This window comes from Lycium ferocissimum, chromosome 10, assembly GCF_029784015.1.
Source record: "Lycium ferocissimum isolate CSIRO_LF1 chromosome 10, AGI_CSIRO_Lferr_CH_V1, whole genome shotgun sequence".
Classification (NCBI taxonomy): domain Eukaryota; kingdom Viridiplantae; phylum Streptophyta; class Magnoliopsida; order Solanales; family Solanaceae; genus Lycium; species Lycium ferocissimum.
The window spans coordinates 24249585-24272641 of NC_081351.1; the positions used below are offsets into that span (position 1 = coordinate 24249585).

At 36.0% G+C, this 23057-nt stretch overlaps 1 protein-coding gene and 1 long non-coding RNA gene across 2 annotated transcripts; one reads left to right on the forward strand and one right to left on the reverse strand.

Moving 5' to 3' along the window:
- The first annotated feature begins 487 nt into the window (after positions 1 to 487).
- LOC132035225 (uncharacterized) lies at positions 488 to 1810 on the forward strand. The gene is made up of 2 exons (XR_009409198.1): positions 488 to 1014; positions 1145 to 1810. It is a non-coding gene; the product is annotated as an uncharacterized LOC132035225 (long non-coding RNA).
- A 13039-nt stretch (positions 1811 to 14849) lies between these two features.
- On the reverse strand, positions 14850 to 20513 carry LOC132035226 (transcription factor bHLH111). The gene is made up of 7 exons (XM_059425511.1): positions 20034 to 20513; positions 17471 to 17942; positions 16671 to 16823; positions 16300 to 16371; positions 15750 to 15815; positions 15448 to 15486; positions 14850 to 15153 (listed from the first exon to the last, which is right to left on the reverse strand). Exons 1-7 carry the CDS (start codon positions 20348 to 20350, stop codon positions 14998 to 15000), a joined length of 1275 nt encoding a protein of 424 aa, XP_059281494.1. The 5' UTR covers positions 20351 to 20513; the 3' UTR covers positions 14850 to 14997.
- Positions 20514 to 23057: the final 2544 nt, after the last annotated feature.

Consider the following 23057-nt stretch of genomic DNA (forward strand, 5'->3'; position numbering starts at 1 on the left):
ATAGACCTTGACTAAAATATTTCAAGTAAAGAAAATACAAATTTTTGATTGGGTTGAATAAAAGTGTTATTTGATGTATGCACCAAATAAAATATTAGCTTGACGATGATAATAATAAAAATATTATATTCTAAGAGTTTTAATGAATTTACATATTCGAAAATTTTCAAGAACTTAGCATGACCTGCAGAAGTTGAGTTTGGTGATTTAGTGTTAGAATATGGAGTCTTCTAACATTTGAGTTCTTTTGAATTATGTCTTCTAAAATTATGAAGAATATCATATATACTTAATAGTACTAAATGAATTTTCTAATTGTTCTTTTTCCCCGAATTACCCTTCCATTAGCTTATTTTCTGTGTTTATGACTTGTGGGGATGGGTGACATGGTTCCCGATGCAATCGAGTGGGTTTTGGATCAGATTTGGTGATTTTAGTAGTTTATAAGTTAAGGAAGTGGAATGGAATTACCAAAGCCAACATTGGGGTTATATGGGTCATTTTTGAATTTCTGTCAATTCCATTAGGTCTGAAATGCTATTTATGACTTAGTCGAGTCATTGATTTGACTCTCGAGGCGTTCTTTTATGTTTTGGGTCATTGGGTGAAAATATAGGATTTTTATGTTTTGGAGTTCACCTTGGTCAACACCGGGTTAAGGTAATCCTTTTTGGAAATTCTGAGCGCGCGAGCAAGTTCGTACTGTCATTTATACTCAGTTTCCAAGTTTGGTTTGTGTTCATGAGTAGCCAAATGAGTTTTGGGTGTTGGATCGGAAGTTTTAAAGTTCTTGCATTTTCTGCTTCTGGTGTAGCCGCACCTTCGTAAATGGGTCCGCAAGTGAGAGACTAGGTGAGGTCGGTTAGGGCGGTACCTGCGAAGTTATGTCCGCAGGTGTGTGGCTGCTCCTGCGTGGTCTCCCTCACACCTGTGCTTGGGAAAATATCTAGTTGTTTCCACATCTGCGGAACATTCGATAATTCAAAGGCTAGACTCAAGTTTCTCCATACGTAAGTTCTTAAGTTAACTATTACTCCCTCCATTTCAATTTGTTTGAACTTTATAAACAGAGAACTTTGCTAATTTCTTAGCAAAATTGACTTGTGAAAGAGAAATAAAGGCTAATTTTGTGCAATTTCAGGAGTGGCTTCAGAAGCATGGTCCATTTGATGCTGTGATGGTGCAAATGTCGGCCTTATCATTCAACGGAATTTTAATTTCTCTCAGCTCAGGTTTGTTGTCAATAAATTAAGACAGACGAGTGAATCAAAGTGGTTATTTTGCATAAAGTCGCGCAACTGGTGGTCCTGCTCAACATCCTAATAAAGGAAGTTGTTAGAAAGCTGGAAAAAAGCGGGTGCACTTTACTGCGTTTTTCTTAAGCAAGTTCTTCAGAGGTAGAAACAGAGAAAACTCATATGCAAACATGTTGGTTTATCAGGATCTTCTCTCCGATGATGAGCTCCTTTTAGATCATTTCCTTATACAAAACTTGAGAATGGAGTGCCCTCAGAAGTACAAGGAAATAGGGTCGTTTGGGGAGCCATTGATGTAAATATCGGGGGGAAAATCCATCTGCTGAAGTTGCAGATGAAGACGAAGGTGCTGATGATCAAGCTGTCAAGGTTTATTGATATTGCTGGAGATGTTTCCATTAATACTAGTTATCTAAATTTCGATTTTGTACTGCAATCTTATATAGCAGCATGGATTTGTGATATTTATGTGGATTGAAAGAAGAATCAACACATGTACTTAAGATGTTAGCCAATTCTTTTTCATTTGTTACTTTAGTGACTGTTGGACGTTCGTGTTGTTATGGAGCAATTTTCATTTAAAAATTGCTACCAGTGGTGGAGCTAGAGGGGCGTTCATTCGAACCCCTTTGCCAGAAAATCACACTTAATATACGAGGTCATTTTTTTTTTTTTGATATATATATATATATATATATATATATATATATATATATATATATATATATATATATATATATATATATATATATAGTAGATGATGAACCTCATTGGTGAAAATCCTAACCGCCACTGATTGATCAGTTTCAAAGGTTTGCTTTTGACAAATGATAAGATGAGAGACCACTTGTTCCAATAATTCACTCTTTTTACTTTCATATTAGGAAATTTACCCGCGCGCAAAACTTCAGAAAAATACAAAAAAGTTCAACTAAAAAATTTCCAAGCTTGTGATAGATGAATCCCCTATAATTCAAAAGATATTTGATGGTTAGTAATATCCTATGCTAATCATCTTAGCAAGAATCATGCATAGTTATTGAATCATTATCCAATAAAAGAGAAAAAGGAAAATCAGTGGTGCAATAAAACCGCGAATAGAAGCAAACTTATTCCAAGATAAATTCGATTAATCGTATTTTGCCAATGTCAAGATAACCTTCTGGGGTTAATGCAACACCCCTTTTCTTTGCACTTTTTAAAGTTTTCCTAGCTGAATAAGTAGATTAATGGATATAAAGGGTTGGAAGAGGGCGTAAGTAAATAGTTCATCTTATTCAAGAGAACTAAACCACATACTATATTTGATAACATAGCAGTGGATAGCAATGCATGAGATTTATGACATATACTACATTTGATAACATAGCAGTGGATAGCAATGCATGAGATTTATGAAATTGAGGGTTCAATTATTGTTCGACCTTTGTGATTTTTAGTATCTTGATTATTTAAACTGTGGGAAAGCTATTTCCACAAAAAAAAAAAAAAAAAATTAGTTTTTCTCTTAGTCTTGGACTTGATTATTTTGGGTTCGTTTTTTTGGTCCCAGATCAAAGTATGGGAATATGGGTATCCTTAGATTCATATTTTAATGTAGACTTCATATTTGATAGACTTTGACCATTTGGAAGCACTCCAGAAAGGAGAAGGCGTTAGCGTGAGGGTTCGTGGATCATGTTTGGCCTCGAGGTAGGTTACGGTTTATTCGTTAGACTCTAATTGGAGGGCATATATAGTTTATAATTATTGAAGGGTTATTGTGTGTGATGGGGGTCCCACCTTAGTGATTGCGATGAGCACTTGGGTGGGTACCGGTGTATATTGTTGGTTAGTTAGAATGACGGGGAAAGTATGTTTAGCCTTCGGGCGTGGTTGCGGTGATAAATCCACTTAGGTTGTATAATTATTTTTTATGTGAGCTATGAAACCCGTGATTTGTCTTATACCGGCTTGAATGAATTTTTTACCTCATTGCTCCATATCTCGGATAATTCTGAAAGGAAATTGATCTGGATTTATGAGTTAATATATGTGTTACACCTCGTACTTTCGTACGTTGAGTTTCGTCATGAGTTGGTCATCGCAGATTTGGAGAACGGGATTATCTTCGAGGTTTCTTAAGATTAGACATGTCCAACTTGAGTATACGAGGATTTAAGTTCATATTTGGTATGGGTTGGAAGGATTAGAGGTTAAACGAATCGAAAAGAATACATTTCATCGAAGTTTCATCTTGAAGGTGGGATATATGGACCGTACATTGGATGAACCCCCACCATATTTTAATAGTAGTGGGGTTGGGCTACTGTTGGTGATTTATTGTCCAAATATACGGACCATATATTGATTTGCGGCCCGTATATTGGATCGTATATCATTGGAGGTGGAAGCCTTCTTTTTGTATATATTTTGTTTCACCCTTATCATAATTCATTTCACCATTTCTACAGATCCTCTACACCTCTAAAAGCCCTCTCCAACATAATTTATGAACCCCAAGTGAAATCAAAGATTTAAAACAGAGAATCAAGTGACAAATGTTTCCCGATTGTTGTTGAAGCTTAGTTCTTCCTTTTGTAGTAGCTTTGAAGGATACCTCATAGTGTAGTAATCTTGGAATTGAAGTGTTCTTGAGTTCTTGAGGTAAGATTTCACCTTATTTCCATGTTTATGAGTTTGTTAGGTGTTTGTACTAAGTGTTGAAGGAAGAAAGTTGGGAAAAAGTTCTAATATATATTGAAGTTCATGTTGGGTTTGTAATCTGTTTTGGCCATGTTGTTGCTATGTTGTTGAGTTAATTTCTTTATATATGATAGTAGGTAATGTTTTGGTTGTGCTGATGTTGATATACTTGAGTATTTGGAAGAACGAAGTGTATAAAGTATCGTATACGAAGTGTATATTGGGCTATTTTGATGTATATCTTTAAGTTTTTGAGGTGAGCTTAAAGAGACTTATATGAAGTTGTTGTTTTTGTTGTTGGCGGCTGGATGTGTTGTAGTGATTAAAGGATGGGGTAAATGCTACCCGTTTCATTTTAGAATCGATTTGTCGTTTGATATACGCGATATACTAGCGTCATTTAGGTTCATATATATGTTCCTTTGTTATAGGAAAATGCGTAAGTGTTACGACGAGTTTGTTGTTGGATTATATTGATGACTTCAAGTATGTAATGGCTATCCTTTCCTTTCTTGGCACGATCCCGTACATAGTAAGCACTTATCGAATCTTAAAGAAAGGGAACTATTGTTTAGAGCTGTCTTAGAGGTGTAAAGCTTCTTAGCATGGTATTGTATCTTCGGAGAGGTTTGTACCCGCTCCTTAGTTCACTATTAGTAGAAGAGTTAGAAAGAAACATGTCGATGTCTTCATATATTTCAGCTTACACTTGATATACATCATGATATACATATATTTTCTTTAGCCTGGCTGCTTGGTAAGTGAGACACTATTGCCTGGTCTACGTGTCAGCGAGACATTATTGCCTGGCCAACGGGTCAGTGAGACATTATTTCATGGCCTTATGGTCAGTGAGATTTTACAGTTGTCTGGCCACTTGGTTAGTGAGATATATGATATTATTGTATTGCATTTGATATGTGTCAGATCAGGTGAGATATTTTAGAGCATCTTTGGCCTCCGGATTATTATATTTTCAGTCCAGTCTCAGTTTCAGTTATTCTATTGCCTTACATACTCCGGTACATTGTTTCATACAAACGTCCCTTTTGCCTGGGACGCTGCATTCATGCCTGTAGGTACTGATAGACAGATTGATAGACCTCCCCACTAGACAGGACCTAGTATCAGCTGATTGGTTAGCTCCCTTTGTCCGGAGTTTGTGTCCTTTGGAATCTTCCTTTTGTGTTATAGACTTGATGGGTAGGTCGGCGCCCGTCCCGACCATGATACAGTTATGCCTTCCGTAGAGGCTTGTAGACGAGTCCTGTTTATAGTATGTTAGTGTTGTAGCCTTACTGGCCTTGTATATATCTATTTAGATATTGTTGGTTGTGTACGTTCATAGCAACCTAGTTGGCTTGCTTAATAAATATAAATATATATATATATATATATATATATATATATATATATATATATATATATATATATATGTTTTAGGTGTGTGTGCCTCGTTCGAGAGGAGGTAGCCGTGTTACACCTCGTAGTTTGGTACGTTAAGATTCATTAGGTCTTAGCTATGTAATTGTGGATACTAGAGTACCTTCTAGGATATATGAGATTGTATCGCCTACCTTATGATTATGAGGGTTTAAGTTCATATAATATGATAGGGAAGCATTGGAGGGCAAGTGGATTAAAGAAATTAAGTTTGTTGGAACTTTGGAAAAAAAGATGGGGGATAATTTTGGTCCAACTTGGAGAAAGAATATCTTTTAGCATATGAGGAGTTTTGAGGTAAAGAAAAAGCCTAAATTGAAGTTCAGGAAGTCTAGTTTCCAACGCATCAAACCGCGCATCAAACCGACATCGAAATCAAACATTATGGGAATTCTAAGGCAAAGAGTCAGGGCAAGGAATAACCCTGTGCGAACGCACAGAGGGGCAGGCAGCAACTCAGCGCGAACGCGCCCTAAGGTGGCGCGAACGCGCTAACCCCCTCATTTGTCATCCAAACACCCCCCTCCCCCAAAACCTCCCAAATATTCTGGAAATTTCCCCCAACCTCCCATCTTTAAATTTTAACGCGAATTAAGTATAATCTCTAAATTCTGGTCCAGACAGCGTATAGTTGCGATTACAAAATCGTATTGCGGCAAGTCTTGGTTTGAATTCAAGGTGGAAAGTGAAGATATTGCGGTTCTAGCCGAGGTGAGGTATGAATCTTCCTTTATTGATATTGATTTAAGTTTATTTACGGAGATAAGGTTATTAAATAGTCATATAACAAGTTGGTTAATTGAGAAATTTGGAAAACATCATAAGGGATGCTTTATGGAGCATATTGGTGTTGATAACGTTGTTATTGATGTTGGTATTGTTGTTGTTATTGTTGGTTGTTGGTATTGTGATTTCGGGCTAGGGATATAAATATGGGAGATGCTGCCCGAATTTTGGCAATTTCTAAAGGAGTTTAATTTAAAGCCCTAAGATAGGCATATGACGATAAGCCTAACAGTAGTATGATTTATCTTGAATGTAGATTTACAAGCTTGGGAGAATAAACTTTAAGTAATAGAAGACTGAAAAGGCATGTTAAGGTTGTTCCTTCTTTTCTTGGCATGATTCCATCTATAGTAGGAATGCAAAGAACTGTTATGACTAGAGATGTGTCAGAATAGAGCTTGCCGTATTATTGTATAGTTTCTGAATATTGTGTTGTTCTTTCTGAGGGGCCATATCCGTTCCCTATGTCCTTGAGTTTACAGAGAGACAGAAGAGACACGTTACGGTATCAATGTTTTTCCGCATACGCATGATATACTGCATGATATATATATATATATATATATATATATATATATATATATATATATATTCCGGCCACTTAGTCGGTGAGACATTTTTATTTTGCACGGCCTACGGGTCGGTGAGACAATATGCCCGGGTCAGTGAGACAGATATGCCTGGCCTACGGGTCAGTGAGATAGATTGTCTAGCCTACGGGTCAGTGAGACATATTGCCTGGCTACTTGGCCAGTGAGATTTTATGGTTGCCTGGCCACTTGGTCAGTGAGACATATATAATAGTATTATATTGCATTTCATATGAGACAGGTCAGGTGAGATATTTCGGGCATCTTTTGGCCTCAAGATTGCATTGTCTCAGTCAGTTTCAGTTATCGCTGGCCTTACATACTCGGTACATTGTTTCGTACTGACGTCCCTTTTTCCAGGGGCGTTGCATTCGTGGCTGCAGGTACAGATCGACAGACCGATAGAACTTCCCAGTAGACAGGATTGGATCAGCTGGTTGGTAAGCTCCCTTTTTGTTCAGAACTGCCAGGTCCTTGGAGTTTCTTCTTTGATTTTGATTATATGGCACCGTCACATATTTCCTAGAGGCTTGTAGACGAGTCCTGTATATAGTATGTCAGTGTGATAGCCTTGTCGGCTTGTATATGTCTGTTGGATAGTGATGGTTTTGTACAATTAAAGCAGCCTCCTTGGCTTGCTCAGTTGTTTATATATATATTGTGGGTGCGTGTGCCAGCTCAAACAACACAGCCAGTACTTTTCTATATATCCAAATCACACATTATCAGTTTAAGTTGGGGGTCACTCCCCAAAGTCTCAGATTTAGAGTGGTTCGCTTGGGCCTAGTTTGGCTTCGGGTTCCTATCACATCACTCCGGAACTAGAGCGTGATGAACTTGGCATCCGAGCAGGTCTGTCCTAGGGAGTCTACAAGCCGTGTCTAGTAGAGCCTTGTTTATAGATGTGTTGTGCACCACATCATATAATTAGGAAGCTACAGGGCATTTAGGAATTGGTTACCCTTCTTCAAGATCTAAATCGTCTTTGTAGAGCGAAGTTATAGGAGATTTGAGTTAAATTTACTTTTCTGTATTTTTGCACAGCTATGCCGGTGATGAAAAAAGGCAGCTAAGCGGGGAGGTGATACGGCGGTGGCCGGGTGAAAGGAGCGCAGGGCACACCCGACCGAGACCGGCTCAAGGGCCGGTGGCGAGACCCTATCCCCGCCATCATTGATGACTCCACCGTTGAGGAGCTCCCGAGGGAGGCAGTATATCGAGTACCCCCTCCGGCGCCGACAGACCAGGATCTTAAAAGGGCGGTACACTTATTAACCTAGATTGTGACGACATAGAGACAGCCGAGAGCACCTGCTGGAGCAGTGACCGCTGATGGTTCCCACAGTTCGAGGGTTCGTGAGTTTTTAGCACTTGACCCTCCAAAGCACGCAGGAGTTAAGCGAGACGAGGATCTACAAAACTTTATCGATAAGCTTCAGCGTATATTCAGGGTCATGCATGCTACCGAGACCGAGGCAGCAGTGTTAGTGGCTTTCAGGCTTCGTGATATAGCGGTCTTAAGGTATGGGAGGTGGGAGCATGCCAGAGGTCCTGAGGCACTTCCCGCGCGTTGGTCTGAGTTTTCAGAGGCCTTTCTTGATCATTATGTACCGTTGGAGATACAAGAGGTGAGGGTAGATCAGTTCTTAATTGTCCAGCAAGTTAGTTCTAGCGTTCGTGGTTATTGCCTCCGATTTGATTCCTTGGCCAGATATGCTCCATCCTTCTTTGATTCATCGAGGGCCAGGGTCCACAGGTTCATAGCGGGTTTGCACGCCGACTATGTCGAGGGTTGTACCACTGCGGCGGTGAGTGATAATATGGACCTTGCTCGTATCCAGGCATTCTCACAGAACTGCGAGGATCGTAGACGTCAGCGGCGGGAGGCTGAGAGCATGGAAAGGGAATATCATAAGAGAGCTAGGACTACCGGTCAGCAAGGTGAGAGTAGGGGGGAGTTTCAGACCCGGTACCGGGGAGTAGGCCGTTTGAGCCCTTTATCGGCTCGGTCTTAGGGATGCGAGACCGAGGTATTATATTGATAGGGACCAGGAGAGAGTTCCCATGCATTGGGGTTACTACAACAGAGGGGTTCGGGATAGGCTAGATCACTATCACAGCAGTGTGGCAGTTGTGGTAGAGCGCACTATGGGCGATGTCAGTATGGGTCGAGGGCTTGTTATACTTGTGGCGGCCTGAGATCATTTTAAGAGGAGCGCCCCCCGGGGGGGAGACCTGCGGTATGGCATCGCCAGAACGGGTTCTATAGCAGGGTCATCAACATCTGTGCGTCCTCCTAGGCACGGGCCCAGTCTTCAGCAGGCAGAGGTAGAGGTAATGGAGGAGCTTCTGGTACAGGTAGCGCCCAGAACCGCATTTATGCTTTGGTAGGTCGTCAGGACTTGGATTCCTCACCAGACGTGGTGACAGGTACGTTGACCATCTTTTCATATAACGTTTACGCGTTGATAGATCCGGGGTCCAATTTGTCTTATGTCACCCCCTTTATTGCTGGAAAATTCGGTATAACGCCAGAATTGTTGAGTAAATCGTTTTCTGTGTCTACACCTGTCGGTGAACCTGTTATTGCTAGAAAGGTTTATCGTGGTTATTCTGTGGTTGTTTGTGGTCGTCAGACCATAGAAGATCTTATAGAATTATAGATGGTCGACTTAGACATCATTATGGGGATGGATTGGTTGGCTTCGGTTTATGCTAATGTGGGGTGTTGGACGAAGACTGTCACGTTCCACTTTTCGGGGGAAACAGCTTTGGAATTGAAGGGCAATACGGTTTCGCCGAAAGGTAGATTCATTTCCTATCTCAAGGCGGAGAAGATGATTTCGAAGGGATGTATCTATCATATAGTTCGAGTCCAGGATACCGAAGAAAAGCTGCCAACCCTTCAGTCCATTCCTGTAGTTAATGAGTTCCCAGATGAACTTCCAGGTCTCTCGCCAGAGCAAGAAATCGACTTCGCTATAGATGTACTGTCATACCCTATTTTAACCGAAGTCAAGATAGTTTACAACATCCGGGTAATTCCGGGGTTATTTAAAGTTAGGGAGTCGCCACCTAATTATTTACGGTGAATTAGGGCACCTAAGGTTAATTAAAGTAATTATCTAAAGTTAATTTGTTTTAAAGTCTACGAAACCAAAAAAGATCTAGGTAAGGGTTCAACTAACCTAGAGGGAAGGTATTAGGCATCCTCTAAGTTCCATTAATAATGGTTAACCGACTGGACTTAAGTTTAATTAGGCTAATAGTGTAAATATGTCATTTTAAATGTTTTGAAAAATAACTTATAGATATATTGCTAAAATTTTAAAGTAAGATGTAATGATGTAATAATGTTATTTAAAATAAGACTTGCAGAAAATATGATAATTTGCATATAAGTAATAGTTTTTTAGATGAAATTTTAACGAGCTTTTGAACTTTGGATAAACCATATTATGACAATGTAAAAAAATCTGGATGTATAAATAGGATTCAAAAAGAAGTGAGTTTTCTTTTGTTGACTTTATTTGGTTATTTTAGACTAAAGTATACATAGCTGAATAAATCTTAAAAATACTGTTTATAAAGTATACTTGGATTAATACTTATATATTACTGACATCTTGGAAGTTTTGAGATGGTAAAAGTGAGTAATGATTCTTTTAGTCCAAAATATGTAGTCATGCTATTTAAAAATCAATTATTCTGAGAAAGATAAATGTTAGGAGTATAACTTTAATATAAAAAGAAGAAAATGTGACTTTATGAAATTACTCATTAATTTTTTCCTTAAATTAACTACCCATTATTAAACTAAATCTCACTAATTTGCTAAAGTTCGTCTAAATTAACAAAGCAAAAATACTAGTCCTACAATACATGTTAAATGCACACAAAAATACAAAATAGAGGAATGGATATAAATGAAGTGGCTTCAGCCCATTTTCACGGACTGCTGCGGTCTGTAGCCATTATTGGGCTTGGCCCAGAATTTTGTTCTTCTATTTGGCTGCGGACAGAGGCTGGTATGTAGGAGGATTTTGTTGGGTTTTGGCCCAACATCGGGTGCGGAAGATGACGGGTCGTTCGGACTCACGCGCGGTGGTCATGCAAAAAGATGAAGAGGAAAAGGATTAGTGCAATGAGGATTTACAAGAGGGTAATCTAAATTTTAAAGAAAATGCACATTCTAAATAAACACAAAGGTCATGGATTAATTTCAACGGGATACTTGAATCAACTTTAACTGAAGCACTATATTAAAACCTATAACTTGAGACAAAACAAATTAATTCCTGGAGTTAGTATTGGAATCAAACGCAACTCAATCCTAGAAGATCAGTCCATGATCCATTTCAAACAACATACACATGGGTCAAATTGTTTAAATCCTCCTTGCTAGAGTTTCACACGACTGATTACACTAACTAATAAATCTTGCAGGCTATTTTACTGGAGACGTTTTAATCAACCACGCAGTCCAACCCGAATGAAGGAGATTAATCTTAAGGATATATATATAGATAGACACTTTCAAGACAAGATGCTAGGCATACATTTATCAAAAAAAGAACATGTGTAATTCTGAAATCATGACAGGAAGAAATAAATAGCTTTGATATGAGAATGAAACTTCTTCTAACAAAACTAAATTGAAGTCTACTAAGTTGAACTCGAAAAGGAAAGTATTCAGCCCGGATGTATTACTAAAGCAGTTAGTAAACAAAGTCTTGACCAGTTATCATCCTTTGGTAAATCATTTTATCCGATTAAATCAGAACTATTACTAAGCCTTCCCATAAGAAAACTGATATTTTCCATAACATTCTTTGTTTATTTAGCTACAACAACAAGTTCTAAACATGAAATAGAGCTCTATGACGAACTAGAAATGAATACTCGATCATGCTCTGCAAACAGCAAATAAACATCTCAGCCAACGGTTTCCCGCCTTAGTTCTACATTGAGAAGAACTTAAAGAAAAACTACATTATCAGAATTCCGATGACACACAAACCAACAATGTAACACCGCCGATTGAAACTAACTAGTCTGATTGCGGAGTTCAAACATACAGAACTAAGATAAAACTGAGGTGAGGGAAGAAAATTACATTATGGTTATACTAACAGCCCACTTAATCAACTGAAACGAAATAATAACAGACCAGTCGTAAATTGAACTTAATAATTTCTAATCACACTAAAATTAAATTCACAACCTGCAGCCAAATGTAACACATCAAACACCATGTGACTAAACTAGACACACAAATCGACACATAATTAACTCGTGGACAAGTATTTAATGCTAAGAAAGGGGAGAATGGTCACAGCAACTAGTCACATAAGAATAACAGCTGAATTTTTGCTCGAACACAAACAGGACCTGGAACTGAAAGGGCATGCTTTACAACTTATATTGAGGTTAACTTAAATTAATGAATCAAAGGTTTAAACCTAAAGCTGAAAATCAGCCCAACTAACATTTCATAATAAAGATGGTCATAACAGCAACTCAAATCACATTTTCAGTCGCGATTTCAACCAAACACATATTTCAGTCGGAATCTCAACCGTACAAGAACAGCACAGATAAAATTGACGAAGAGTAATATTTTAGGCTGTTAACAGTAGAACAAGAATCGAGGTGAAATACGAAGTGATTCACACGACAAGAACTCTAATTCATTGTTCTTATCTCAAACTACAGATTCATTACACTAAGAGTACCAAAAATAAAAATCAGGTTTACCGACCTTTTGTGGGTACAGTGAAGTGGGGACGGGCGTCTCGAATCTAGGCTCGAACCCGACGAACTCGAACTCGAAAAGAGTCTTTCGAATCGAAATTTTTGATATCAGCAGAACAATATCCTCTTGTAAGAAATTCTGTTTATCTCAAATAATTTTCGAATGTAAGTAATGGTTCCCCCCGATTGTTGCCTTTTTTCCCTCCCCTTTTGCTGAGATCTCGTCGCCTTTTTATAGGAGACAAAGGTTAACGTTTTGATTTTCAAATTTCAAATTCGGAGAAAACGCCAAAAGAGGTGTCAACGATTCGAACAAAGTCGGTAAAGCTCTCTTTTGTAGTCACAGTTCAGAGGAGAAAGAAGGATTTTGCACTAGAGAGGAAAGAAATAGCCATTTGAGGGTGTCACGAGTTGCGATTGATCTCTGCTTTTCGATTTTCTTGTGCAGAAAAATCAGTCCTTTTAAAAGTTTGTTGGCCTCTTGTGGGCTATATTCAAGAGTTGCATGAAAATGGGATGTTTCAGCCCCTGCCATGGCTGTGAAAGGCTGGTTTGGTTTGAAAGGGGAAAGAGATGAAAGAGAGAGTGAGTAGAGGGCTTTGCACGAAAATGGATGGGCAAAGATCTGCCATTGTTGAAAGTTGATTCACATCTTGTTTGGAAGAGGAAAGAAGTGAGAGAGAAAGAGAGGGACGAAGGAGAGTGCGGCTGCTCTTCTTTTTTTTTGTTCATTAGGTTTTAGGGGTGAAGAAGAGGGGTTGGGCCGGATCGGGTCGGGTGGAAAAACGGGCTGGTCCGTTTGGGGCTGGTTTTATTGGTCCGAAATTGGGCTTCACATGTTGGTCCGAAAATTGTGGCCCTTTCTTCTTTCAATTAATTCCTTTTTGGGTTCCTAATTTGACAACTAGTATAATATATACGATGTAAAGACAAATAGTAATTAGTATGTGTAAAGTAAAGTTAATTTATCGCGTACAAATCCTAAAATAAACGACGACGAATCATTTAAAATTTGTAATAAAGTAATGAAAGTAATGTTGATATAAAATAGTGAAGATGAAAGTAATGATATTAATGGCAGTAAAAATAGTAGCGAAAATATTTAAATTTAATTAATTTAAGAGCCCAAGGAAATAAAATGTGAATAAAGGAGGGACGAAATTGGGTGTCAACATGTACTACCGGGTACTCAGTCGATATCCATCCCTCCTTATAGGATGGTCCCTGCTGAGTTGAAGGAACAGTTGAAGAAAGACTGCATGACATGTATTTCCTAGCTCTGGTCTTCGACCACTAACATACGACACTCAAGCTATTTAACTCTTTGTATTGATTAGTTCATTTGCATCTTTATTGTTGATTTAACTTATATACACGTTGGCGTTGTAAACTAGTTCTTATATTATCAACATAATTTAACATGCTAAAAGCCAGCAGAGCTAGAGGGCTTCATTTGAACTCTCTTTGTTGAAAAATCATCTTATAAATACGAGGTTAAATTTTTTGTGTATAAATATAGTAGATAATGAATCATTTCTTGATGAAAATCCTGCCTCCGCTACTTATTATAGCATGTTATTCCTTGCTTTATTTTCAGGTATGCAGCTGGATTTTACTTACTACATATAGTTCAATGTAGTTCTCCTTTAAATGACTTGATAGCTTAGGTGATAGCTTAAATTTTGTTTTATCATATACTCTATCTGCTAGCTACAGTTTATGTGGCAACATTTACTTTTATTCATTCAAAGGAGAATGATAGCTTTCTAAATTTAAAAATATTTTAAATTAAACTTTTCATAACGAGAAATTTTCAGTCACACAATTGTTATAGAATGTTAAAGGCTAAAAGATTAAGTTTTATAGCCTCGCAAATATAAGACATATTTATAGTTAGAAAATTTAGAAATATTTTTAAATTCTTTAAAGTTGCTTGTCTATTCAAACTTGGTCATATAAAATAGATGGAGAGTATAATTTTACAATTTTCTCTTCCACTGACATCCTGAATATAGCTAACCTTCTGTGAAAACAAGTAATCTTGAAAATTACTTGGAAACAAGTATAATCTTATTGATTTTTCTTTCTAAAATACGTTCCTTAAAGAGAATGTAAATCCGCAAGTATAAAATTTTTAAACAAAGGGTAAACAAAAAAAGGTATACCAACAAAACATTGGACAAAACTAGAATACTTGCCGGAAGAAGAGTCTTAGTTACACTTGCTGATACATTGAGTTTAAGTTTTTATATTATACAATAAAAATTATACCATTGGTCATCTTCAATTGTCATAGCAGGTAATCTATCTTATTTTCAAGATTACAGATCTCACATTTTAAGGAGACAATTACCTGTATATATTATTTGGATGACCTGATAATATAAAAAGTTCTTTACACTTATGATATATATATATATATATATGTTAACTTAAACTATGATACATTTAGTAGCTAAGAAAAGTAGATAAATACTAATTAATTATCTATACAGACATCCTCTATATGATGGGATCAAGTAGTCAGATCCATTATTACTCTCACGATATATTTGAGGGGTACATGAAATCGGCACTAAACAAAGTCCTCTGCTCCTCAGATCAACTTCTTTTCTCTCAAATCCTCCCCAGTACCTATCCTGAATTATCGAAAAACTTTGTTAATAATAATAATAATAATAATAATAATAATAATAATAATAATAATAATAATAATAATAATGTTTTTAGCATTTTTTAAATTATAGTTGAAGCCAATATTTAATTGTAAATATCATCTTAAGAGGTAAGTTTCTCTACTATTAAAATGTACTAATTAATTAAATACTTATCATTTTTCCTGATGTTAATTAACCAAAATAATACATTAATTTACAAGATTTTGACCATTCTAATAATTATATTTAAAGTTGTTGGGTACTGAATTAGCTCACCTTGCATGGATTGTTCTTCATGTAGGCATGGCTCAGTAGCTGCAGAAGTTGCAGGATAAAAAGAAAACGTTACTTTATATATGGGCACCTAAAACTTTTCAATATGAATGAAACACAAGTTCTTAGCCTATTTTGATACCATGAAAGAGTTTGCTATAATTCGAAGACGTATAGTTAACTGTATTGACTTTGCAAGACTTGTACAAAAAGTGCTTACATAAATATTTTAAAAAAAAGATGTAGACTTGTGGGGTTATTTTGATAAAACTAAAGTTTATTCCATTAGCACTGTCAAATCATACCTGTATTTGCTCTTGTAAGAATCTAACATAGTTGATTGTTTCCCACAAAACGGATGCCGTATCAGTCTAGACAAGTAAGAGAATCTTCCATTAGAGATAATTAATACTCGAGTTGGAATAATGACGAAAGTAATATTATTGATTATATATAATAATAATAATAATAATAATAATAATATAAATTAGTATTAGAAATGCACGCATGATCATTATTGAAGTAAGCAAATCATGAAAAACTATTGTGTTAGCAATTACATTATTATTAGTAATAATGAGCACAAAACTAGCAAAAAATGTAAACATTCATAAATGGGGTGGAATAAGATGACTTGCTCATGCATTTTACTTTATCAAAAAAGATTCAGGAGCACATGATATTGTTTGATAAGACACGAACTTGTAGGACGAACGATTTTTTTTTTTTTGAAATAATATAATTTTAAACATATTTTAATATTTATGTGGTTATTAAATAAAAAATTACATAATTAAGTTGGTAAGAGTAAATATCAATTGGGAAACACAAAAAAGAGAAGCATTTTAGGCTAACCTTTCCAAATGGCGACACAATTTGTTGGAGACCTGTGATTTTGTCTGCAAGCTTCACTTTTGGAACTTGTATCTGTAAATAAATTATATAATCCACATAAAGTAAAGTTCCTAAACCAACAGGCTCACACAAATTGTAACTCACGCTTTTAGTTTGAACGTGAATTTAATCGTTAATTTTATACGGCAAACTTCAAACTGACTAAATTTATTTTTATATAAAAGATAGGAGTATATATTAATTTCAAAAGGGACAATGTTGCTGCTATAAATATAAAGGTTTCATACAAAAAGATTACTAATATATAACAGACAACAATTTCTGACACATAAAGTATGTAATATATTCACTATAACGGTAACTATAAGTACCTTTGCAGAGGAAATTTCATTTTTTTGCCTTTTTGAGTTTGTGTCTGAATTATCTTCTGATCTCCTCTTTTTTCCTTCACTTTGATATTCTTGTGCTCTTCCATTGTTTTTCTTCGAAGTGTTGCATGTTGATATTGTACCCCTAGACTTGGTCTTAGAAAATTATTTTTTTAGAACAAAGAGATAGTGTTAGTTTGAGTATTTAAAGAGGTAGCTAGAAAGTAAAAGGCTTTCTGGAAATTCCTTCTATACGCAGGCTTTAAGGGAGGGCCGGACCATATAGAGTTTTATGTGAGTAGATTTAGCCTGCATTTCTACAAGATGTTGTTTCCGCCTTTTAACTTAAATAATTTTTTATCTTATTTAAATTTTTAAGTTACGCTTCAAGAAGAATAGATGAGGATTGCGCCAATCAAAGCTTTAACTCTGATAGTATAGAGTTCCTTTCTACCACAAAATTGTAACATTCTTCTTTTATCCAAATTTTGTGTATTTTGTACTCCCTCCATCTCATTTTATATGTCTCAATTTGTTTTGAGGGCGGAATGTTAGAAAGTAAGATATAATTTTTAAATTTTCGTGATCTTAAATTAAAGATGTGTATAATGTATCAAAACGTTTTATAAATCTTTATGATGCTTAAATATGTCATGTGGAATACTGAAATTAAAGTGTTACTACTAAAAATATAGAGAACATTTTTTTTAACGGACTAAAAAAAATGCACAAATTGAAAGAGTGAGAGCACCATTTTTTTTTTTTTACATAATTTTAGAGAGGGAGAGAGAGAGAGTTCTTACTAGAGAAGGTTGTTGGAGGCCATGCTTCTTATGTTCTGCCAAATTCAAAGTTTTGAGACTTGGTTTAAAGTCGTTGACATTAGTATTCACCAATGGCTTGCTTAAATATCCACCACAAGATATGCTAGCAAAGTTTCTTGAATTATCATCAGCACATGATGAGTTAACCACTTCTGCTCCACAATGATGTCTAGGCAATTTCACTTTTTGATCACTTCTCATGAGAAACATAGAGTCCATAGAATTGTTATTATTATAATCAGTATAATAATAATTAAGGTCAGGTTTATTGATAGGAAGTTGCTTCCCAAGAAGATTACTGTAGGGATGAAATGAATAATCTTCATCATCATCATCATTATTAGCCAGTTGATTGTCAAATAAACTCATCTCCAAAACTGAATCTTGGTTATTGTTTTCCAGTAGATTTTTAGTATTAATGCTCCCAGCTGTTCCACTAGTAGAGCTGCTTCTGCATATTTGGTTAATAGTTCCAAATGATGAGAAAATATACCCAAAAGAGATAGAGAGAGTGAAAAAAAAGAACCAACTAATTCAATTTCTCACTTGATTTCGGACAGTTAAATAAAAAGTGCCAATTTGCAGGATTGCCCTTCGCTGGGGGTGGTCTTTATTTTTGCCCCTCAAACCAGTGATCTTTAATTTTTACTCTTCGCTAAAAGCCCCTTGGTTCCGGTTCGAACCCCCGTTCAGTCAAAAATTTTAAAAAAAATCACAAGGCATAAGTTAGGATTCGCAGGGCATAAGTTAGACCCCAACTTATGCGTTCAAACTCTGCCTCAAGGCAAAAAAAAAAAAAAAAAAAAAAAATTGTTGTATTTTTGCCAACCTCTGCCTTAAGGCTTAACTTTTGCCTTAAGGCTTAATTTTGGGTAAAAGTTTGCCTTAAGGCATAAGTTGGGGGTCCAACTTATGTCTTGCGATTTTGTTTTTCTTTTACTGAGTCTGAGTTCGAACCCAGGACCTCTGGATGTTAAGCGAAGAACAAATATTAAAGACCACTAATTTGAGGGGCAAAAATTAAAGACCACCACCCCAAAAGAAGGGCAATCCGCGCAAAAAAAAAAAAAAAGACTCTGTTAACTTTTTTATGTCTCCTCGACTTCTCAAACTGAATTAAGATTGTTCACCTAGAATATAGCCGAAGAAAGCTCTTTCTAAGTTTAGCAAGAAAGTTATCCACCTATATTCATTTATAGAATCCGTCCCTTAAAAATTACACAATACAATTTTGACGTTATATATACATTCGGCGTATGCAAATCACATAATTCTACACGCCCGATGGTAGTTGAATCACACTATTAAATATTATAAAGGTATATAACATACATGTAAATTGAATATCGTGAACATATACCACATACATACCTGCTGAATATTTTGTAAATATTTTTCTTAAATAGGTCTGAAATGAACTATTTAAAAAAAAAAAAATTTAGAGCAACCTTATTAATCTCCCTATTATGTTTTCTTCACTTAATCATCATTAGTGCTTCAAGAATCAAAGGTGGTGCTGGTTTCCATTGAAAAAAACAAATAGAAAAGGGCTAAATGGGTTTCGAGCTAGGTAGAAGTAATAGGAATTATGCTAGATTCAAGAATAGTTGGGGAAATTTTCTTATTTACTGTATTTTAATATTATAATTAGTGCTCCACTTTCACGATGGTCTTCCTTTCCATGCGTATATCACGTATACAATTTTAGGTTTTTGGGATAAGTTGTCAAATAAGAATTTCTTTTTACTAATAAACACTCTCCCTTATACCCCGACAAAATAATCAAAAGTTTTCTATACACTAACAATGGTCTGCACAAAATTGAACTAATGAGCTAGCAAGTTTGCACGCAAGAAAAGAGATAAGTAATATCGGATTTTTATATCCCTTATTAGGTTAAGTTTTAGTGTACATACGTTATGTCTTCCCTACAGCGTATAGGACTAGTAGCTAAAAATTCTCCACCTTCGCAATTTTGTGTCTTATTTTTCATTTTAAGTTGTTTAAAAGAGAATATTAGCATTCTATATTTAGTAAGTATTAACTCCAATATTCCCTTTTACTCTTAGCGACACTCGCGTATAAGAATGATATGGCATGTTTAGATACAAATGATTTTTAATATGTTATAGACATCTTAGTTTAAAATTAATTACAAGATTTCATGATTCTTCTCTACGTTCTTAAACTTCATATCAAATAAAACTAAGACATATAAAGTGAAACTAAGGAGTATTAGAGAGTAGTCGTAAAGAATTATTCAAACAACTTGAAACCTATTCTTTTGGTCAGAGAAAAAATAGAAAACAATTTTGAGTAAAAAAAAAGGATATATAATCAAACTCACAGGAGAAGTTTGTTTAACATGTGGTAAATAAATTATATATTATCAGCATAATTTAACATGTTAAATAGCATGTCATTTCAGTTTATTTTTCACCATGTTAGCAAATTTTACTTAGCATGGACAGTTACATGTAATTATCTTTTAAAATGAGACGAAAAGCATAGTCCTAAAAGAGAGAGAGATAATCAAACTCACAGGAGAAGTTGGCTCCAAATAAGGTTATTGTGATCAGAAGCAGCATTTTCTTCAGTAATCAAAGAACTATTATTCTCATCAACACCAAGTAAAAACTGATACTGATGAAGATTATTTGTTGCACTATTTCCATTATTAGAAATAGATATAACATCTTCTTCACATGATGAACTTCTAGTGGTATTGCATGAAGATAAAGAGGAATTAGAAATTATTGGATGAAAAATAGTACGATTGTCTACTTGTGGCCACCAACTTTGTGATAACAAGTAGCAATTTGAGTTATTTGTGGTGGCTAAATTGGAGTTTTTAGACATGGCTAATTTCTTTCTAACAATGGTGGACAATGCTTTAAAACTTTTCTGTTTCTTTGGTCCAATGGTGGGATGATTGGAATTTAAAGAGAGTGCTTTTGGGTTTTTGGGGTGACGTACTTTGGTAGGTATTAGAACAATTTTGGGGTGGACAATATTAAATGCTTCTGAGCTTTTCGCACTAGAGTTTGTGCGCAATTATTATAATATATAGTTGGGGGAGGGGAGTTTATATGGGGTACAGCCAGAGGGGTTTTCGTTTGGTCTAAAGTTAAAAACTTAGGTTATTTTTCTCCATTGCAATTTGGAATTTTGAACAAGTTGTGTCAAACCGGAAGTAATCTTAGGTAACTCTTTGTTAGCATTGTAATTATTTAAATCAAAATTATAATAATTATCATTAATTATGACCATAGAAAGAAAGATTTAAAGTGGTCTATAATTTACTGAGTGTTATGTATAATTCAAGAATTTGTGTACGAACCCCTGCAAACGTAGTAGCACAGATATCTCTTATAGTCAGTTGAAGGAAAGAGAATTTAATTAGTTTTTTTTTTTTTTTAATTGAACTGACATCTTTGATCATTGATGGGCAAAATTTACAGCTTGCCAAACTTGATATACATGATCTATGATGAGCAGGTTAGAAAGTCAGCTACTATAGTTAACACCAAAAAAATTAGCCGTCGATTCTTTATAACTCTACCAGATGGCTATAATGAACAATCCTATCAAGGAGGGTCATACACCGGTAGGGATGGTTTGACAGGTCTGATTCTGAAACTACGCAGGTTCCATTTGTCCAAGTTGATTAGCCCTTTAACTGATCTGGGAAGCATAGAGAAGGAGTTGAAGACTTGGATTCCATTAGTACTATGACTGAAAGAAGCTAACTTATCTGCAGGTTTTTTGGCTTCTCTAAAACAATGGCTAATGTTGAATCCATTTTCTTCAACTAGATTCTGAATTTGCTGAATCTCTTTTGCAATCTTCCATGGTGGTTTCCAATCTCTTTTAATGCATTTGATGAGTAGAAGGGAATCAGTCTCTCCCCATACTAAATTGATTCCATTGTTTGCACACCATTTCAGGCCATATAATAAAGCTGAAGCTTCAGCCATGTTGCTAGTACCCTGCCCCAAATTAAAGCTATAGGCAAAAATGAAGTTTCCTTGATTGTCCCTTATCGTCCCCTCCTCCACACTCGCCCATCCCTGCGACTTCCGTCTCGTTCGTTTTGCCATCACGGAGAGAGGTTTTATCCATCTAACACCGATTGCCGATTTTTGGTCGATCGCATTCTCCATGGCTCTACATAAGCTACTCCATGAATTTCCAATCCTTGCCTTTGTGAATTTCTTCTTTGGGATCTGCAGAGTAGAAAAAAGTATGTTAGATTTTGTGACATATACAATAGGCTTAATTGCCTCATGCTTACTGCTGCATCTAGATTTCCAAATCTCCCGGCAAATGATAGGAGGGATGATCTTCGATACAAAAGCAGCTATATAGGATTATAGGTCTTAAGGTTCTACCAGTTCAAAAGAATAAGTTTGAGGGAAATGTTCCTGTAATTGATACCCAATGAACCCGCAAAGAAGCTCCAAATTTTGTTTGCGAGGTCCCTATAGGCAAACAAGTGATCAATGTTTTCAAGAGTATTGCCAGTGATATCCCCCTCACAAACGTAGCACCCAGGTTCTAGGGAAATTCCAAGACTAGAAACTTTGCTATCAATGGATAGTCTGTCTTGAATGGCTCTCCAGGTGAGAAAAGACATTTTGAAAGGAATATTTTTGTGCCAAAGATTGTCTAAAATGTCATTTTTTGGTCTTCTTTATCGCATCTTGTCCCAGGCAGTACCAACACTAAATGAACCAATTTGCGTTTCTGTCCATATAGGTTTGTCATCAGTGTTGGATTTAAGCTCATAGTTGTGCCTGATGATCTTGTTGACCACATCAGTTGGGAGTTGAGCATGGAGCTTGTTCCATGCCCAGCAGTCTCTATTGAGAACCATGTTTACTTTCAAAGTGTTATGTACAATATCCACATTAACAATCTGATTGAGGAGGCCTAGGCTAGACCAATTATCAAACCAAAATGACACATTCCCTTTTTCTATGCTCCAGTAAATGCTTTCTTCAGTAGAATTCCTTATGTTGCACAGGTCTTTCCAACTTTGTGAGTCCCCTTTGGTCCAATTCACAATAGTAGGATGCTTGTTTTTGTAGTATTTGTTCTCCATATATTGACAAAGGGACACAGAGGTTCTCAGGTTCCACCATTGCTTTGCTTTAAAGGCATGACAACTATCTAATAGGCTTTTGAAGTTTGTCTCCCCTTCATTGTAGGGAAAACATAAATTTTGCCAAGAAACCCAATGGTGTTTCCCTCCAGTATCATTTCCAGCCCAAAAAAATCTGTTGGTATATTTTTCAATAAGCTCTAATGTTCCCATAGGTGGGCTGATTGCGGTAAACATATAGATACGCATGGCTAGTAGAACATGTCTGATAATAATTGCTCTACCACCTATTGATAGAAATTTAGTGTGCCATCCTCTAATTCTATTGACCACTTTAGTGACAAAACCAGAGAAGTAGGCATTTAATTTTCTACCTATAAACAAGGCACAACCTAGGTAGATCATAGGCATTTTGTGATATCTCATCCCAGTTGCAACTTTCAACCTGTTTATGGCAATGAG